The sequence below is a fragment of the Hypomesus nipponensis genome, chromosome 21 (genome assembly GCF_054491055.1).
Source record: "Hypomesus nipponensis isolate SF chromosome 21, ASM5449105v1, whole genome shotgun sequence".
Lineage (NCBI taxonomy): Eukaryota > Metazoa > Chordata > Actinopteri > Osmeriformes > Osmeridae > Hypomesus > Hypomesus nipponensis.
Genome location: NC_140381.1, coordinates 13,055,940 through 13,074,419, shown reverse-complemented (window position 1 = coordinate 13,074,419; position 18,480 = coordinate 13,055,940). Strand labels below are relative to the sequence as shown.

The following is an 18,480-nucleotide window of genomic DNA, read 5'->3' as shown; positions in this document are numbered from 1 at the left end:
ACGCTGTTGTCATTATCGGGAAAATAAGCCCCTTCAGTGCGAACTGCACCCCGACGCGGCGTATTTTCCCGATAATCACCGGCGTTCTATACATTATCCTTTACATAACGTTGCCAGCTGTTGTAATGTTTATTTGATGTGTTTTGTTTATTGGGGGGCTAATTGAGTTTATTACTGTGGTCCATTTACATTTAGCTACATTTAGTCATTTAGCAGACGCTCTTAACCAGAGCGACTTACAGTAAGTACAGAGACGAATGTACATTCCCCCGAGGCAAGTAGGGTGAAGTGCCTTGCCCAAGGACACAACGTCATTTGGCAGAGCCAGGAATCGAAATGGCAACCTCCTGATTAGTGGCCCGATTCCCTAACCACTCAGCCGTCTGACTCCCTGGTAGCGATGTTGATGTGAAAACCTACTGTTTGTGGTTAACAGCACTTATGGATGGTTATTGTTCTTTTTATATTTGATTCTAGAAAAGGATTCATATCTTTCATAATCTTGCAACTATTGTCGTTTGGTTAATAGTTTTATGACCCACCTAATCATTACATGGGTCACCCTTTTCAATTTATTCTATTGTTTTTTCGTTCTTAGTTAGTGTATGCTCGCACCATCTTCTCTCATAGGTATTATCGATTGAAGTAGCCTGTCACGCACTCTACACATATTGTAGACATTATACATTCTTACTTTAGTTACACACTCATACTGGGGTTTATTAGCCTAGCCTACTTAGTTTAGAGTGTAAGTAAACGAACTTGGGCGCTGGCGTTACACAACAGTGACCAAAACATAGCACCACTAGGGACCATCAAATACCCAGGTCAGAATGAAAAAAGATTTACTGAAGTCACTGAATGACTCACACTTTTTATTTAGTTTATCTTCATTTAAATGTCAAAATACAAACGTTTTTCATATAAATATACAGCAGTTCAAACCTCCCTCATTAGATTAAATTAAAGGCTGTAAACAAGTTATTAACAATACATTTATATTTCTTTGACCTATTAAAGTATTGTAATTATACGTTAACTATGGTAAGTGTTCCAACTCTATGCAGTTAAAACCAGCAGACCAGGTCATCAGTAAAATGTGATGTACTGTAATATCCTTTTTATTACAACTATACAATGTTGCTATGGTTCTTTATTACATTTGGAATATTTTGAGTTTCACAGGAGCAGTGGTCACAGCCATCTCTAGCAGGTATAATCTACCTCTGGCAATAGTGGTTTGCCAAAATGTTTGGCCATTGGGAGCTTGTGTGGCGATGGTGTTGTCCTTATAACATTCAGCACCCTGTGGCTTCTGCTCATTCACCTTTCCCATCAATCAGGTTGAAAAACATGGAGTCAGCTTGTTGGTTAAGAGCTTCAGGGGTGTCAAACTCCACCACTTTTCCAACATGCATTATTAGCACCCTGTCTGAATCCATGATGGTGTTGACCCTATTGATGGAAGAATAATAATCATGGAATGATTTTTAAATGGAACAAAGACATGTAAACATAATTTGTTATCATGCCACAGTGTTGTGCCATTACCTGTGAGCAATGGTGAGAACAGTCTTGTCATGAAACCTTTCCCTGATTGTTTGTTGAATCAACTTGTCAGTCTTATGATCAACACTAGCAGTAGCTTCATCGATGCACAGAATCTAGAAGCAACAGGGTCAGTTAGTTACAAGACAATCGTAGGGAATGCAACCAATACAAAACCTTGTTAAGAGCACTAATGGTGCAGACAAACTCTTACATTTGCATTGGTCAGTAGAGCTCTAGCTAAGCACAACAGCTGTCTCTGGCCCAGGGAGAAAAACATCCCTCTCTCTCCCACCTCACCATCAAGCCCACCTAAGGAATACAGAGGGGTTAAATGTATTTTACAAAAACATTGTACATTAATCACTTACATTTCACCATTTATTTGTTTTTATCTGTATAACCAAACCTCCTACACAATGACAATCTGATCACCTCAGTAAGACACAGTACTGCAGACCACATCAGCACAAGAACCCTGACAGCATATAAGGCCTTATCTCTCTGGAGGAGCTTCAAAAGGTTGATACGAGACCCTCTTTCTCCCTCCCCAAGGGGCAGAGTCAAATGGCCAGTCTTCCTCAGCCTCTAGAGAGGAACCCAGGACAAAGAGATCTACCAAAACTGACCTTTATGAATGTACCAACATCTTTCAAAGACTACACTGTTCATGGACACTGCAAGAATGATATGTGGATGTGAGATAATGTGTGCTATTCTTCTTCTCTGTGTTGATTTATTTTGTTTCAATTTATCTTTATGTAACATTAACTTTTATGTTTATGTTTCATGTTACATGTAACTTAAGTCAGTCAACCTCGGAATCCAATTTATTGTAATCTACTAACAAAAACATTTATCAATGTTGTGTAGATACATTATTAAGTACAACCCCAATTTCAATAAAGTTGGAACGTTGAGTAAAACGGACATAAAACCAGAATACATGCATTTGCAAAATCCTCTTCAACCTATATTCAATTAAATACACTACAAAGACGAGACATGTAATATTCAAACTGATAAACTTGATGGGAAAGTTGGAATGCTCAAAAAACACCTGTTTGGAACATTCCACAGGTGAACAGGTTAACTGGAAACAAGTGATGATTGGGTATAAAAGGAGCATCCCCAAAAGGCTCAGTCATTCACAAGAAAGGATGGGGCGAGGTTCACCACTTTGTGAACAACTGTGTGAGCAAATAGCCCAACAGTTTGAGAACAACGTTCCTCAACGTACAATTGCAAGGAATTTCGGGATTTTATCATCTACGGTCCATAATATCACCAAAAGATTCAGAGAATCTGGAGTAATCTCTGCACGTAAGCGGCAAGGCCGAAAACCAACGTTGAATGCCTGTGACCTTCGATCCCTCAGGCTGCACTGCATTAAAAACCGACATCAATGTGTAAAAGATAATACCACATGGGCTCAGGAATAAATCAAATGTATTTGTATAGCCCTTTTTACACGCAAGCATGTCACAGAGGGAATACTTCAGGAAACCATTGTCAGTTAACACAGTGGCTACATCAACAAGTGCAAGTTAAAACTCTATCATGCAAAGCCTTCATCTTGCTGCAAGTCCTTTCTAACATAATTTTCAGGAATTTTGAAACTCCAGCAAATAATTTTCTGCAAAATTTTCACATTTTTATGCATTGTTTCTCTTCTGATTTTTTTTACTTTTGTTTTTGCATTTTTCTTATCTTTTCTTATCTTTTCTGCCTTCATCGTGCTGCAGGTCCTTTCTAACATACATTTCAGGGCTTTTGAAACCTGAGCAAATGACTTTCTACTAAATTTAAAAATAATGTGATCACTGGGCGTGGCCGCAGGAAGCAAAAATTTGGCCTATAACTATTGATTGGTTTGCTTTTATTAAGTGATTCCTTTGTCTCATGATACCTTGGGACGTTCCATGTGTGACTTATAATAATCTGTGATAATAGCCAAATTGATACGGCCGCCATTTTGAATTCATTAAAAAAACTATTTTTTCTAGTTTTCTCTACTTCTCCTACAAAGTGTGTCCAATCTGAACCAAATTTGCCAGAGATTATTTTCAGACCAAGCCTCACAAAGGCCATCACATGATTTTCAGAACCGTTTGCCCGGTACAGCCAATCAAAATGTGCCATTAAGCCAGCAAACAGGAAGTTGGGTCTTATCTCGGCAAATCTTTGATGGATTCACACCAAACATGCTGCATGCACTCGGAACCCTGTTCTGAGGATTTCTTAAGTGTTTTATGGGTTATTTGACAGCTTGGCCACCTCATTGCTGCTTGCAGCTATATTTATTATTATTTCTCTTCACACCCCTAAAACTCAGTCAATATTTGGACTACATAGACAACCTAGGTGTCAAAAGTTTCGTCTTGGTAGTGATTGAGTTGCTTGTATTGAGATTTACGTTCCGTTGCACACTTTAAGTAGACATTAAGTTTTTGTGGCGTAAAGTGAAGCTAACGGTGGCTAACTTGCTATCCAAAATCACTAACGTCACTAACGTCACGAAAACTCACGTGACTATCTCTAGCAGAACATAAGTTTCGAAGCTCGTTAACTTCTGGGAGATAGCTAGGCTAACTGCTTTACTGCAAGGCAGCTGCAGAAACGCCACAAGCAAAGAGGCCTGGGTGATAACTATTTGCTTATTTTACTTTGTGATATGACAGACAATTGTAATGTGTAATGCACAATACAAGCTAATATTATTAAGGAAGTACATCTACTTTCGGAAACAGTAGTATACTATTTCACTGAAGCATTAGCATCATGACATTAGCCTCTGTTGCCCGCGCAACACATACTACAACGGTCATCTTATTTCAATCGCTAAAATAAACATTCCTCAGAAATACATTTTCGTTATAGGATTTATTATGACATTAGATTACAAGTAAAGGATTTGTGGGTGAAATTATAATTACCTGTGGTTTCAAACCAGTGTAGCTCACTGCAACGCTGTGGCCTAGTGTACTGTAGTTGCTAACAAAAACATCTCCACAGCTGTTTACAGTACTAGTAGGAAGACAAACATGTTCGGCACTATAGACAAGTTTTTGAGCCGTTTCCGCTCTACTTCCTGAACTGCTCCCCTATATGCAATCCACTTCCGTTCTGGCGGGCTGGGTTTGTTTTTCTAGCTAGCTCCGTGCCGACAAAGCACTGATATTGCAGTGACAAAGAGGATATAAAATTTACAACATGAAGAAAAGTGGTTCGGGAACGACGTGTACGGTCGTTGGTTGCAAACACTCAAGAAAGCACCTGAGTACAACTGGGTACAACAACGCGATCAATCAACCAACTATAAATGTTTTTAATGTTGGGCTACGAATTTATAGAACAACTTCTGTCTGATACGTGTGGCATCCTTTAGCCAAATAATTAGCCAACAATTTTTTCTAATGAATCATCAACAAAAGTGCTTTCTTTAATTAATGAATACAACTTTTTTCCCTACTCCTATGTATCCAATATTCCCTCCAATGTATCCAATATTCACCAGATTTGGCACAGTTAATTTTCAGACCACAATCACCTTGACATGTCAAAATAGTACTGAATTACAGCTGTTTAAACTTGGGCCAAATCTGACAACGCTAGACACAGGAGAAACGGCTTACTTTTTGTATACAGTAACTGTACACAGCAATTCTAAGCACTGAGAATGGCTCACTGGGTTAAGACGGGCTCCTTTGAAGTGCAAGGTCGTAGGTTCAAATCCAGCCACAGTCATCAAGCATGTCATGATACTGTGATAGTGATGCCTGGTATGCCACAGTAGCTGTCTAGCAGTATAATCATAATGGTTACTATAATGTTTCATTCTCAGGGGATTTATACTCAAGAAGAGTCAGATTTATTGTGCTTTGTAGATATAATGATGCTACATCTAGCCAGTGCAGCGGATTTCTTGCATCATAACTTCGGAACAGATTTGTCATAAATCACAAGATTGGTCTTTTCTGATTCTACGTGGCATAGCAAGTCGAAATATATAACATTGTCCTGTGTCCACCATTTTGGGCGTCGGCCATTTGGAATTTGTATAAAAACATACTTGTTTTAACTCCTCGTTTGACGTTGCTCCTATTTTTATGGACATGTAATCAAATCATTTTCAGACCACAATCACCTTGATGCCATTGCAAAGGAAGCCAGGTACACCGCAGTCGCTAACTACCTGTAGTCAAGCCGTATATAGTCAATGCAATCCTTGCACAAACTATCAAATTATTTTAGATTTTTGAAACCGATGGCCGGTACAGCCAATCGAAATCGGCAGCAGAGCCGCCAAACAGAACGTTGTGTCGTATCTCAGCAAATCTTTGATGGATTCACGCCAAACTTGCTGCGTTTAGGCTCCTCGGAACCCTCTTCTGAGGATGTCGAAAGTTTCTTCTGAGTCATCTGACCTGCTTGGCCACCCCATTGCTGCTTGCAGCTATATTTGGTGGCGAAGCAGCGAAGCCACCTAAGTGTTTCTACCTTTTCTTATTATTAATCATCTTCCTCTCCCATTGGAGTCTATGGCAGCCCTTAGAACTGTATGGTAAAAACGTGTGAAATTTAGCACACATTAAGCACAGTCCCCTCTTTATATTCACCAAGTTTCATGTCTCCCATTGGGGCACTCTAGCGCCACCAACGGTTCAAAGTTGTACTTGTGGGAGTCAGGTGGCTGAACGGTGAGGGAGTTAGGCTAGTAATCAGAAGGTCGCCAGTTTGATTCCTGGCTGTGCCACATGACATTGTGTCCTTGGGCAAGGCACTTCACCTTACTTGCCTCAGGGGAATGTCCCTGTACTTAAGGCCAATTTATACTTCTGCGTTTTTACGGACACGCACACAGGGAACGCCCTCTCCGTCAAGGAACTCCCTCTCTGTGCCCTCTCCGAACCCCTCAGAGAGCTCTATGTGCACCTCCTGATTATCCGTCCGTCAGTCCGTCATTTTACGGATACCCCTTGGCTGTGATTGGTCCGTATTAAGAACCGCTTGCGTCAGTTGCCGTGACCAACAAGAGAACGGAATCCTTTGACCGTCATTGTTTTAAGTTTTTACAATTCATATTTCAGCTAAACAGTACATGTAAATCAGCATCTGAATTAAAATGTGGCGAGAAATGGGCAGTGAACCATAACTTTTGAACCGTATGACCGATTTTCAAATTTGAGGTACCATTGGATTCCCTGGGTCAAGACGAGTTCAACACACCCTATGACGTCAATTTCCGGTTATATAGATTTTCCGCCATTTTGAACTTAAGAAAACACGTTTTTTCGCTTCTCCTCCAATTTTTGTCAAATCTTCCCCAGAATTGGCACACATCATCGTCAGACCAACCCTCACTGTAGTTATTCAAAGATTTTTGATTTTCAAAACCGTTTGTCTGGTACAGCCAATCAAAATCGTCAACAAAGCAACCAAACAGGAAGTTGCCTCATCTCAGCAACTCTTTGAGAAATCAACACTAAACTTGGTAGGTTGACTCAGAACCCCCTTCTGTGTATGTCCAAACAATTTGGTGTCACGTGATCACTGGGTGTGTTTTTTTTGCTTTTTATTAAGTGATTCATTTGTCTCATGATATCTTGGGACGTCCAGTGTGTTACCCATCATCATTTGTGATAAGAGCCGAATTGATGCGGCCGCCATTTTGAATTTTTTGAAAAATAAATTCTCTACTCCTTCAACAAATATTGTCCAATCTTCACCAAATGTGGCAGAGATTATCTTCAGACCAAGCCTCACAACGCCCATCACATGGTTTTTGATTTTCGAAACTGTTTGCAAGTTACAGCCAATCAAAATGTGAAGTTAAGCCTTCAAACAGGAAGTTGGGTCGTGTCTCAGCAAATCTTTGATGGATTCACACCAAACTTGGTATAGAGACTCGGAACCCTGTTGTAAAGATGTCTGACATTTTTTCTGGGTCATATGACTGCTTGGCCACCTCATTGCTGCTTGCAGCTATATTTGGAATTGGGGTGGTATATGCAAGGTATGACCATTTTAAGGCAACAATCCTAAAGTTATATTCCATTCACACATCTGTGAATCTGCTTGGACAACACCCAAGCCGATGAAGTGACCAATGAATTCTCACACCTACACAAAGACACTCCCACTTATTCGGATTATAAAAACCAACAACGAACAATCAGTTGTTGAGTCCATTGATACCGCGAGTCGAGCAATACCAACAAAGGTGTGGTAAATGCCATCAGGATAGGCATTCCAAAGGATCTCACCAATCTTCTCCTGGGATTCAACAAGATTAGTGATTGGCCCACTACCTGAACAATAGAGGTATCCATACCACAATTCTAATCGCGACCTGACTTAAATCACGCAGACTGAGTTTAATGATCCCTGCAGCGCTGCCGCACTTTGACTTCTGATATTTTTCAAATGGGCTTCGGACGCCCTCAACCTCATCGATCTACCCTGATCAATATACAAGCTATGGCTAACGCTCTTTCCTCTCCATAGCATTGGCGTGAGCTATGTTTATGATTTGTAAGTATGTAATCATCGACTGTACAATTTCTGTCTTTCTTTGAATTAGACCATTTCATTCTGTTCATTGAAAACATTTCATTCTGTTCATTGAAAACAATCACTCATATCAAATTCATAATATAACTTGTTCATACAATCCATATTTACTTTACTTAAAATCTTTGTAAAATATATTTTGACGTGTGCGTGTTCACTATTGTTACAATCTGCTTCTTACAATGAATGAATTCCTTCAGAATACTGATAATTACATATTAACCAAAGGTGTTCTTGGTTCCGTGATAACTCAATACTTTATTATAGATCAAGTATATATTTTCTTATACAACCACACCCCGCTACACACCTATGCTGTTGATAACTTGACTGAGGTGGCACTGCTCTAGGGCGTCTGCCAGGCTGTGATCTGAATGTCGTCCACAAGGATCCAGGTTCTCCCTAACTGTCCCATTGAACAAGAATGGGTCTTGGGGGATGATAGCCAGCTTGGACCTGCAATGAGCAGAATAACCATATTGTTGAATGTGGATACAACATGGCCCTTTAATAATAAAAAAAATATTTGATTCACACTATTGAAGGTGTATTAGCAGAACGGGTTCTTGTAAATTTTCTTTTAAACGCAACAAGGTAATGTGTCATGTTTCAATGAGGAGAAAGTGGTTGTATATTTTGCAAACACTGAATCTTTATAATTAATAAAAGGTACTATTTACATTTAAAACATTAAAGTGCATCAACTCCCATCCTCACCAAAAGCCCATTCCATCTTTACCTGAGTTGGGCAAGTCCCACATGGGTTGTGTCCAATCCATCCAGTAAGATCTGACCCTGGCTGAGCTCAACCATACGGAAAAGGGCCATGAACAGGGAGGACTTGCCTGAGCCAGTACGGCCCAAAATTCCAATCTTTTCTCCAGGACGGACCACCAGACTCAAGCCATCTAGGGCATTGGGCATGCCCTCTCTGTAAGACAGAACAGCCCCCCGGAACTCAATCCAGCCCTGCTCTGGCCACCCAGAAGGTACCTGAGGGGAGAATGAAAGTCTGAGGTGAGTGATGCATTTTATAATTACAAAAGCATGCCTTAAAGGTGACATGACATGAAAACTTCATTTTATGAGGTTATTTAACATTAATATGAGTTCCCCTAGCCTGCCTTTGGTCCCCCAGTGGCTACAATTTTTGATAAGTGTAAACCAAGCCCTGCGTGTTCTTCTCCGCCTTTGACAAAATGAAGGTTCAATTGCGCTGTTTGGAAATCTCCCCCGAGTGACGTAGATCGGGGGAAGGTGAAAAATGGAAATTGCGTTCCATGCCGTTGTAAAATCCAGCATAACCTTTCAAGTTGTCCTTATAACATAACATTCCACTATTGACAGAATGGAGGAGAAAGAGTTTAAAAAGACCAGGCATGCAGAGAAGATAGAGGCTGAAATCGAAGCATTAGCAAAGGCAAGGAATGAAGCCGGCACTATAAAGACGGTATGGGCCGCCCACTGTTTTCAATCTGTTGCGTGGCAACGATTTATGTAGGAACTATACTTTGTAGTGGCGGAAGAATAACGTTTTATTATTAAACAATTTTGTTTCTTAAATTTGATTGTCTTTATTTATGAAACCATATAAAATATTTGTAGTTACAGTTTAGAAAAGCAACAAGGCCCGCAAGTCCATGTTTTGCGCTGATTTTAGAACAGGTAAGGGGAGTTGTTAGGCACACGCGACAGGCTTATTGCTTAATTAAACATTCGCTTTGCATGCGCATAATTTGCACGTCACCTTATCGGCCAGGTACATCGGCAAAAAGTTTCATATCTGCAGATGCCGATAATTACGTTTTGAAGCATTATCTGCCGATACCGGTGACATGCAGATATTATCTTGCATCCCTAATTGTGTGTGGAGCATGAAAATCCGGATTCCTTGGTTATTGTGCTAGGCGACTTTAACAAAGGCAATCTCGCTCAAGAACTCCCCAAATACAGACAATTCATCAAATGCCCTACCAGAGAAGGGAACACTTTGGATCACTGCTACTGTACAATCAGTAAAGCATACCATGCGGTCCCCCGAGCAGTACCGAGTCACTCAGACCACGCCATGGTCCACCTGATTCTTGGATACAGGCAGAAGCTAAAGCGCTGTAAGCCTGCTGTGAGGACATCGAAACAGTGGACCAGTGAGGCTGTGGAGGATCCGCAGGCGTGCTTGGACTGTACTGACTGGGATATGTTCATGACTGCCTCCAATAGTCTGGATGAGCTCACGGAGGCTGTGACATCATACATCAGCTTCTGCAAGGACTGCTGTATACCAACACGCACCAGGGTGAGCTACAACAACGACAAACCCTGGTTTACAGCTAAACTCAAAAGGCTGAGGCTGGACAAAGAGGCCGCGTTTAGTGAGTGGGGACAAGGACAGATTCGAGGAGTCGCAGAACAGGTTTAGCAAGACGGGGAGAGAGGCTAAACGACTGTACTTAGAGAATGAAGCGCCAGTTCTCTGCTAACGACTCTGCGTCTGTCTGGGGAGGGCTCAGGCAGATTACCAACTTCTAACCCAGAGCCCCCCACTACGGTGGCCTACGGGTGCACACCACAGCAACATTAGCGAAGCAAACAAAAGTTGAAAACACAACAACATTAACACACAACACGACATTAACAAAAACTAAACATTTATAAACACACTACATTTCAAAAACAATCTACTACTTACAACACAACAGCATTGGTTCACATCAACAAAATCAGCCGAGAACACTGCAACATCAGCCGAGAATACCGCAACATTAGCCGAGAACACAACAGCATTAGCCGAAAACACCGCAGCATTAGCCGAGAACACCGCAGCATTAGCACAAAACACAACAACATTTGCAGAAACTGTGCATTTCAGGTTCACACCAAATCGTTTTCCAGACCACATGACCTGTTCTTAAGACAGTGGAGATGGTTGTGGACTTCAGGAAGAACACAGCCCCACTCACCCCCATCACCCTGTGTGACTCCCCAGTCAACTGTGGAGTCCTTCCGCTTCCTGGGCACTATCCTCTCCCAGGACCTCAAGTGGGAACTGAATATCGGCTCCCTCATCAAGAAAGCATAACAGAGGATGTACTTCCTTCGGCAGCTGAAGAAATTCAACCTGCCAAAGACAATGGTGGTGCACTTCTACTCAGCCATCATTGAGTCCATCCTCACCTCCTCCATCACCGTCTGGTACGCTGCTGCTGCCACTGCCAAGGACAAAAGCAGGCTGCAGCGTATCATCGGCACTGCTGAGAAGGGATTGGCTGCAATCTGCCTAACCTCGAGGACCTGCACACCTCGAGGACCCTGGGGTGAGCGAGGAAGATTGTGGTCGACTCCTCCCACCCAGGACACCTTGTTTCAGTCACTCCCCTCTGGCAGAAGGCTGCGGTCCATCAGGACCAATACCTCACGCCAAAAAAACTATTTCTTCCTTTCCGCTGTTGGCCTCTTCAACAAGGCCAAGGGTCCACACTGACTAATGACTTTCTGCTTAAAACACACGGTATTCTGCACTGCATTATAAAATTGTATCCTGTACATTAGTATTTTTTGTAATATTTGTATTTTTCACTTTTCAGAGCTATTATACCGTACATTTCTTTTACAGTCTATGAAGAGAACATGTAAATGGTTACTTTCAATTTAGAAAAGCACACATTCTACATTGAATTTTCAAGTTTAGGTGCACAGAGAATTATATATGTGCTGGGGGAGGGTTTAGAGGTGTGAATTAGTCTAGTAAGAACACTAGGAACACTCAAAACCACAGGACTGCATACTAATATCCATTCTTCACTGTTCCAAAACATTTAAGGAACACTTTGAAAACACATAAGATCTTAATGTGATTTTTTTTTTGTTGGATATCTATACAGATATTGACAGTTGAATGTCTTAGGAACGAAAGGATGCCACATCTTTGATAGAAATAAAAGTTTTCGGTCTAGAGAGGGCTTAATTTTACAGACACCCCAAAAATCTAAGTGAAAAAATTATGTGCCAGACTAGTCCATTTTGCCAAAATTCAATTTCTGCAACTCAACATGCTTCTCAATAGCTTGTGTGGCCCCCACGTGCTTGTATGCATGCTTGACAACGTCGTGGCATGCTCCTAACGAGATGACGGATGGTGTCTTGTGGGATGTCTTCCCAGATCTGTCGAAGGGCAGCAGTGAGCTCCTGTAAAGTCTGAGGAGCAATCTGGCAGCGTCTGATGGACCAAAACATAATGTCCCAGAGGTGTTCTATCGGGTTTAGGTCAGGTGATCGTAAGGGCCATTCATTGTATTGATTCCTTCATCCTCCAGGTCCCGATACCTCATCCCCCGATATTTCATCCCAATACCTAATGGCAGTCAGACTGCCTTTCTCTAGCCTGTAGAGGCCTGCGCGGGCCTGTGTGGATATGCCTCCCCAGACCATCACTGACGCACCGCCAAACTGGTCATGCTGAACAATGTTGCAGGCAGCATAGCATTCTCCTTGGCTTCTCCAGACCCTTCCACATCTATCACAGGTGCTAAGGGTGAACCTGCTCTCATCTGTGAAAAGCACAGGGCACCAGTTCTCGTGTTCTATTGCAAATGCCAAGCAAGCCTCACAGTGCTGGGGAGTGAGCACAGGGCACACTACAGGAGGCCACCCTCATGAAGTCTGTTTCTGATTGTTTGGGCAGAGACATTCACACCAGTGGCCTGCTGGAGGTCATTCTGTAGGGCTTGGACAGTGCTCAACCTGTTCCTCCTGGCACAAAGCAGCAGATATCGGTCCTGCTGATGGAGGACCTTCTAGGGTCCTGTCCAGCTCTCCTAGAGTAACTGCCTGTCTCCTGGAATCTCCTCCATGTTCTGGAAATTGTGCTGGGAGACACATCAAATCTCCTTGCAACGGCACGTGTGGATGTGCCATCCTAGAGGAGTTGGACAATCTGTGCAACTTCTGCAGGGTTAAGATATCGCCTCAAGGCCAATTTATACTTCTGCGTTTTTATGGACACGCACACAGGGAACGCCCTCTCCATCAAGGAACTCCCTCTTCGTGCCCTCTCCGAGCCCCTCGCAGAGCTCTGCGCGCACCTCCTGATTTTCCTGATTATCCGTCCGTCCGTCATCATTTTACGGATACCCCTTGGCTGTGATTGGTCTGTATTAAGAACTGCTTGAGTCAGGGGCGGGGTTGCAGTGACCAACAAGAAAACAGAATCCTTTGACCGCCACTGTTGTAAGTTTTTACAATTCATATTTCAGCTAAACAGTACATGTAAATCAGCATCTGAATTCAAATGTGATGAGAAATGGGCAGTGTAGTTGCTGAAATTGTGCTAATTTTATAGATGAAATGGCTCATTTGTAAATTGCTCTGACATTTCGATAATCAAGTTAGCATCGCAGTGCAGCGCTTTCTACTGTTCTGGCGGTGAATATCTTTCAGCACGCAGAGCCGTCGGAGTAGTATAAATTCAACAAATCCGTCCGACTCTGTGCGTGCATCTGTCCATAACGGAGTCGGAGAAGTATAAATCGGCCTTCATGCTCGCCAGTAGTGATAATGGCCAGGTTTCCCAGATTTGTTAAGAAGCTCTTAACGCTAAGAGCTTCTTAGGAGCGTTCTAAGAACACTCTAGAACACTCTTAAATCTGGGAAACCCGGCCAATGACTCTAGCTAAAGCCAACACTAGTGGAAAACCAGTCAAAGAGATCAAGAGGGAGAAACTTGAAATGGCCTCCACATGCAAAACCAGTCCTGTTTTGGGGGTCGTCTCATTGTTGCCCCTCTAGTGCACTTGTTGTTAATTCCATCAACACCAATAGAGCAGAAACTGATTAACAACCCCCTCTGCTACTTAACCCTTGTGTTCTCCTCGGGTCATTCTGACCCATCAGTCATTGTGACCCACCGTCGTTTGCAACAACTTTACCGCATACAAAAACAAAGTGAAGCATTTTCTTTTAACCGTTGGGCTGTCTCAGACCTCCCACATTGCGAAGGTTAAAATAAAAAAAACTTTGATTTGCTTTTTGTATTGGGTAAAATTGGGTAAACACAACAATGGTTCGTTATGAACCTTTTGGTCATGTGACCCGAAGGCAGCACAAGGGTTAACTGACCAGGGCTGCATTTCCCGATAACAATGGATCGTAGCTGTTACGAGGGTTCTCTACAATCAAAATAACGATCCATCGTTCTTTTTTACGTGCGTTTCCCAAACTTGCTCGTAAGGAGAACCATCGTACGTGTCTCTTAAGTGGCACTTAAGACGCTGTCCATTGTACTGAAATGTGATTCTTCTGACGCAACTTTAAGACTTTAAAATGTAAATGTTAACCAAAATATTTGACAAATTACAGTACACACAAAAAAAAATTCTGTCGCTACAGAAAACTTAAAATGTATTATATGTAAGCTTTTTATATGTATACTTATTTGAGTACTTTTCAATGTACATTGTATGATGCTAAATGAAGGCAAAGACAATAAGGTGAACGTGCAAACTTTGCTGCATCTGAGTTTTACACCAGTGTTAGGACCCTGCAATCAGCGACACAGGATGCTAAATACCAATAGGAGGTCTTGGAAATTAAGTGGGCTTGTCTCCAAATTGAGGTGAGGAAGCTCTTGTTTAAAGAAATTAAGTTCACAATTCACAAGGCCCTGCATTTCTGTACCTATTCTTCTGCCCAATCAAAAAGGTAGTGTCAAATTTAGGTTACCCTATAGCCTAAGCATACAATGTTTATTTAAATTAAGTAAAGGCTGAATTGTGTATTGTATCATATATTCAGTGTTGCCTGTCCAATCCTTACATGTTTTTCACCTTATAGATCCAAGTGAGGAGCAGGAGCAGGGAGAACAAACTCCCATAAACAACTATTTCTCAAATTATTTGTGCCTTGGTTTTTAACTCTTCTTGGTACTCCACACATATATATATATATATATATATATGCTGTAGCTGTGTAATAAACATCTACAAAATTTGACTTCTAGAAAATAAAATAGCCTACATTTAAGACATGTTGTCTCAAAGAAACAAAGAAATCCCATCCGTTTGGAAGTCAGCTTTTGTTACCCCCTTATTAAAAGGAGGTGATCCAGCAGCTTTAACTAATTACAGGCCAATATCAAATCTGTGTGCCTTGTCAAAAATTCTTGAATCTCTTGTGTGTGATCAGTTAAAAGAGTTTCTAACCTCCAATGACCTTCTCTCAAAACTGCAATCAGGCTTCAGGAAAAAGCATAGTACCATCACTGCAGCTACACAAGTGATTAATGATATATTAGTTGGTCTGGATAAGAAGCAGCACTGTGCTTCACTTTTTATTGACCTGTCGAAGGCTTTTGACACTGTGGACCATGCTGTTTTAAAGCATAGGCTTCTTTGCTTGGGTTTGTCAAATCATGTAGTTTCCTGGTTCACAGATTATTTGAGTGACAGGACTCAGTGTATTAAATATGATGGTCTGTGTTCTGAATTTGTGAATGTCCACAAGGGGGTGCCACAGGGTTCAATATTAGGACCCCTCTTGTTCATTATGTACATTAATGATTTGGGAAAAAATGTGTCAGATGCTAACATGCATCTTTATGCAGATGACACAATTATTTACTGTTTTGGTTCAACTCCTGCTAGAGCTGTTGAATCTCTGCAGAAAGCTTTTGATGTAGTCCAGCAAACACTCCTGCAGTTAAAACTAGTCCTCAATTCTGACAAGACTTAACAAATGTTGTTTTCAACTTCCAAAAAAGTACCTCAAATTGTCCCCTCAGTGTCCACTCTTGAGGGAAATGTCATAGAGGTGGTTCGTATGTACAAATATCTTGGTGTGTTGATTGATGATTCCCTTTCCTTCAAACCCCATATTGATAATCTTGTGAAGAAACTGAAACTCAAATTGGGTTTCTTCTACAGGAACAAATTTTGTTTTTCTTTTGAGGTCAAAAAGCTGCTTGTCACTGCAACGTTTTTATCCAGTTTAGATTATGGAGACTTGATTTATATGAATGCCTCAGCTAATTGTCTATGTAAGATTGATGCTGTTTATCATGCTTCTCTGAGGTTCATTACTAATTGTGGAGCCCTGACCCATCACTGTGACTTGTATTCTCGAGTGGGTTGGCCCTCTTTGTCCACCAGAAGGCTGGGACACTGGTGTACTTTTATTTATAAGGCCATGTTAGGGCTACTTCCCTCCTATATTTGTAACTTAATCACACAGAAAAGTGTTGCTTCCCACAATCTGCGATCAAACAATCAGATGCTTCTGTCAGTTCCATTTGCGCGCACAGAATTAGGAAAAAGGTCTTTCATCCATTCTGCTCCCACCACATGGAATTGGCTGCAAAAAGATTTTAAACTAACTGAATTGATTTCTTTGAACGCTTTTAAATCTAAGCTGAGAGCATTTCAGAACACCTCTTCTACTTGTAGTTGTTTTTTATGATTTTTAATTTACTTGGAACTGTTTTTATTATTTTAATTGAAAACAGTTTTTTCTGATTTTATTTGATAACAGCTTTTTTAATTTTAATTTTAATTTGTGTCTTGTGAGTGTATTATGGTGATTGATCATGTAAATTGTTGCTGCCTCTTGGCCAGGACTCCCTTGAAAAAGAGGTTCTTAATCTCAATGGGACTTTCCTGGTTAAATAAAGGTTAAATAAAAAAATAAATAAAAATAGCCTACTACGGTATCCTGCTCCATATTATTCAAATCTCACTCAAACATACTTCAAATACTTAAGCAACCACAGATTGACCTTAATATTGAACAAGACAGTTTCTATTTTGTTGAACTCAGTCAGCTGCTCGCTTCTTTAGCGAGTGTTGTCTACCATTTGTTACAGGATCGAACGCTGCTGCTGCTGCTGCTACTGCTACAGTGGTAACGCTGCTGCTGCTAGCTGTGTGCTTTGCTTGCATGCAATAGTTTAGGCTGGAAGTAGGCTACTCCGGTGATAACTAAACTCAGCCTGACAATCAGTACACACAGCCTTAGTTTTGTCAACCTTCGGCAGACAGAGTCGGCCGTCAAAGTCATGTGACAACAGGTGATTCCCAGGGTCCAAAAGAAACATGCGTTAACGGCACAATTTTTTTGTTGCGTTAAAGTGAGATTGCGTTAACGAGTTATTAACGCGTTAACTTTGACATCCCTAATATATTTTTATATTTATATACGAGTCCTATACTTACTACTTGATTGAACTACAAGGTAAAAAAAACATGCATATAAATGGTATCACACATTGCATGTCCCAGCTCGCAGCCTAAATAATTAAATGTACAAATACAAGCATCTCAATCCAACATATTTACTGTCTTTTTAAAAATAAAAATAATTTAAAAAAAACTTATTTTCCATCTGAAGTAACTTTCAGCATGAGTCTAATGTTGTTTTCATGGTCGGCCTACGTGTGTCTGCACTGAGTCTCTGTGCTACGATGCACTTAGCGATCTATGACTGGTCTGGAATTCTCGTTAATCTACGAGGATTTTCAAGAGCCTCTTACGATGGTTTCGGGAAACGGCCCGTACAACTAAGATCAATCGTACGATGGACTCTACAATCAATTTAGGCTTACGATGCTTTCGGGAAACGCAGCCCAGATCATTATCAGAGAAGTGCAATTTAATTCATGCCATACCCAGATAAAAAACTGTTTGGAGCAGTGTATTTGAGTATCAATAAAAAAGCATCAGAAAAATGTTCATTGTTGTGCAATAGTTTACAATGAAATACTGAATAGAAAAACAGAACATAAAAGCAACACATTCTAAACTTACTAAACTTTGCAAAAGCCATAACATGTTCATGCCATGACACTGTCTCTCACCTGAGGGTTAGATTGTTGGGGCTCAGTGGGCAGGCTGGTGGTGTATTCTTCTGTGCGCTCAACACTCACCAGCTGCATCTCAGTCTGGGTAAAGCTGAAAATCAGTCCTGACAGTAGGTTTGTAATGGACAGGGCGTAGGACAGGGAGAGACCGACTAGACCTGGATGGGAGGTACCGGAGGGGGGACAAAGTTGGTTATTGTGAAAAATCTGTTGGAATTCATCCCTGTGGGAAACTTCACATGTAATATGAGTACCATTTTGGGCACAGTTTGCTATGGTACATAAGTACAATAACAAGAATAATATTGATATTGTTGTTTAAAAACGCAAAACTACTCGAGTAATCAACTAAATAAACAACGTTTATATTCCAATAATATTTGATAGTTGTAACCCAAGAGTGTACATTTGTAGCCCACACAACCCTCTCTTTTTTGAAAAATTACCATCATAGGCTTAACAATATTATATATCGTCAATACATAGTGTGTGTTGGGGGTGCTTAGACACAGCTC

The 18,480-nt window shown here is 41.1% G+C and overlaps 1 protein-coding gene across 5 annotated transcripts in view; it reads right to left on the bottom strand.

Annotated features, from left to right (window-relative positions):
* Positions 1 to 860: 860 nt before the first annotated feature.
* The window catches only part of abcc10 (ATP-binding cassette, sub-family C (CFTR/MRP), member 10), a 125,699-nt gene continuing 108,079 nt past the window's right edge, over positions 861 to 18,480 (bottom strand). For 3 of the 5 annotated variants that reach the window (XM_084685740.1, XM_084685742.1, XM_084685741.1), the window contains 6 exons: positions 17,963 to 18,123; positions 8,861 to 9,114; positions 8,432 to 8,577; positions 1,763 to 1,860; positions 1,552 to 1,664; positions 861 to 1,455 (listed from right to left, as the gene is read on the bottom strand). In XM_084685740.1, coding sequence (XP_084541866.1) covers positions 1,320 to 1,455; positions 1,552 to 1,664; positions 1,763 to 1,860; positions 8,432 to 8,577; positions 8,861 to 9,114; positions 17,963 to 18,123 — 908 coding nt within the window. In that variant the 3' untranslated portion in view covers positions 861 to 1,319. Of the gene's footprint in view, positions 1,456 to 1,551; positions 1,665 to 1,762; positions 1,861 to 8,431; positions 8,578 to 8,860; positions 9,115 to 11,081; positions 11,240 to 17,962; positions 18,124 to 18,480 lie in introns of those variants that run through there. The other 2 variants (XM_084685743.1, XM_084685744.1) reach the window with 2 other exon arrangements.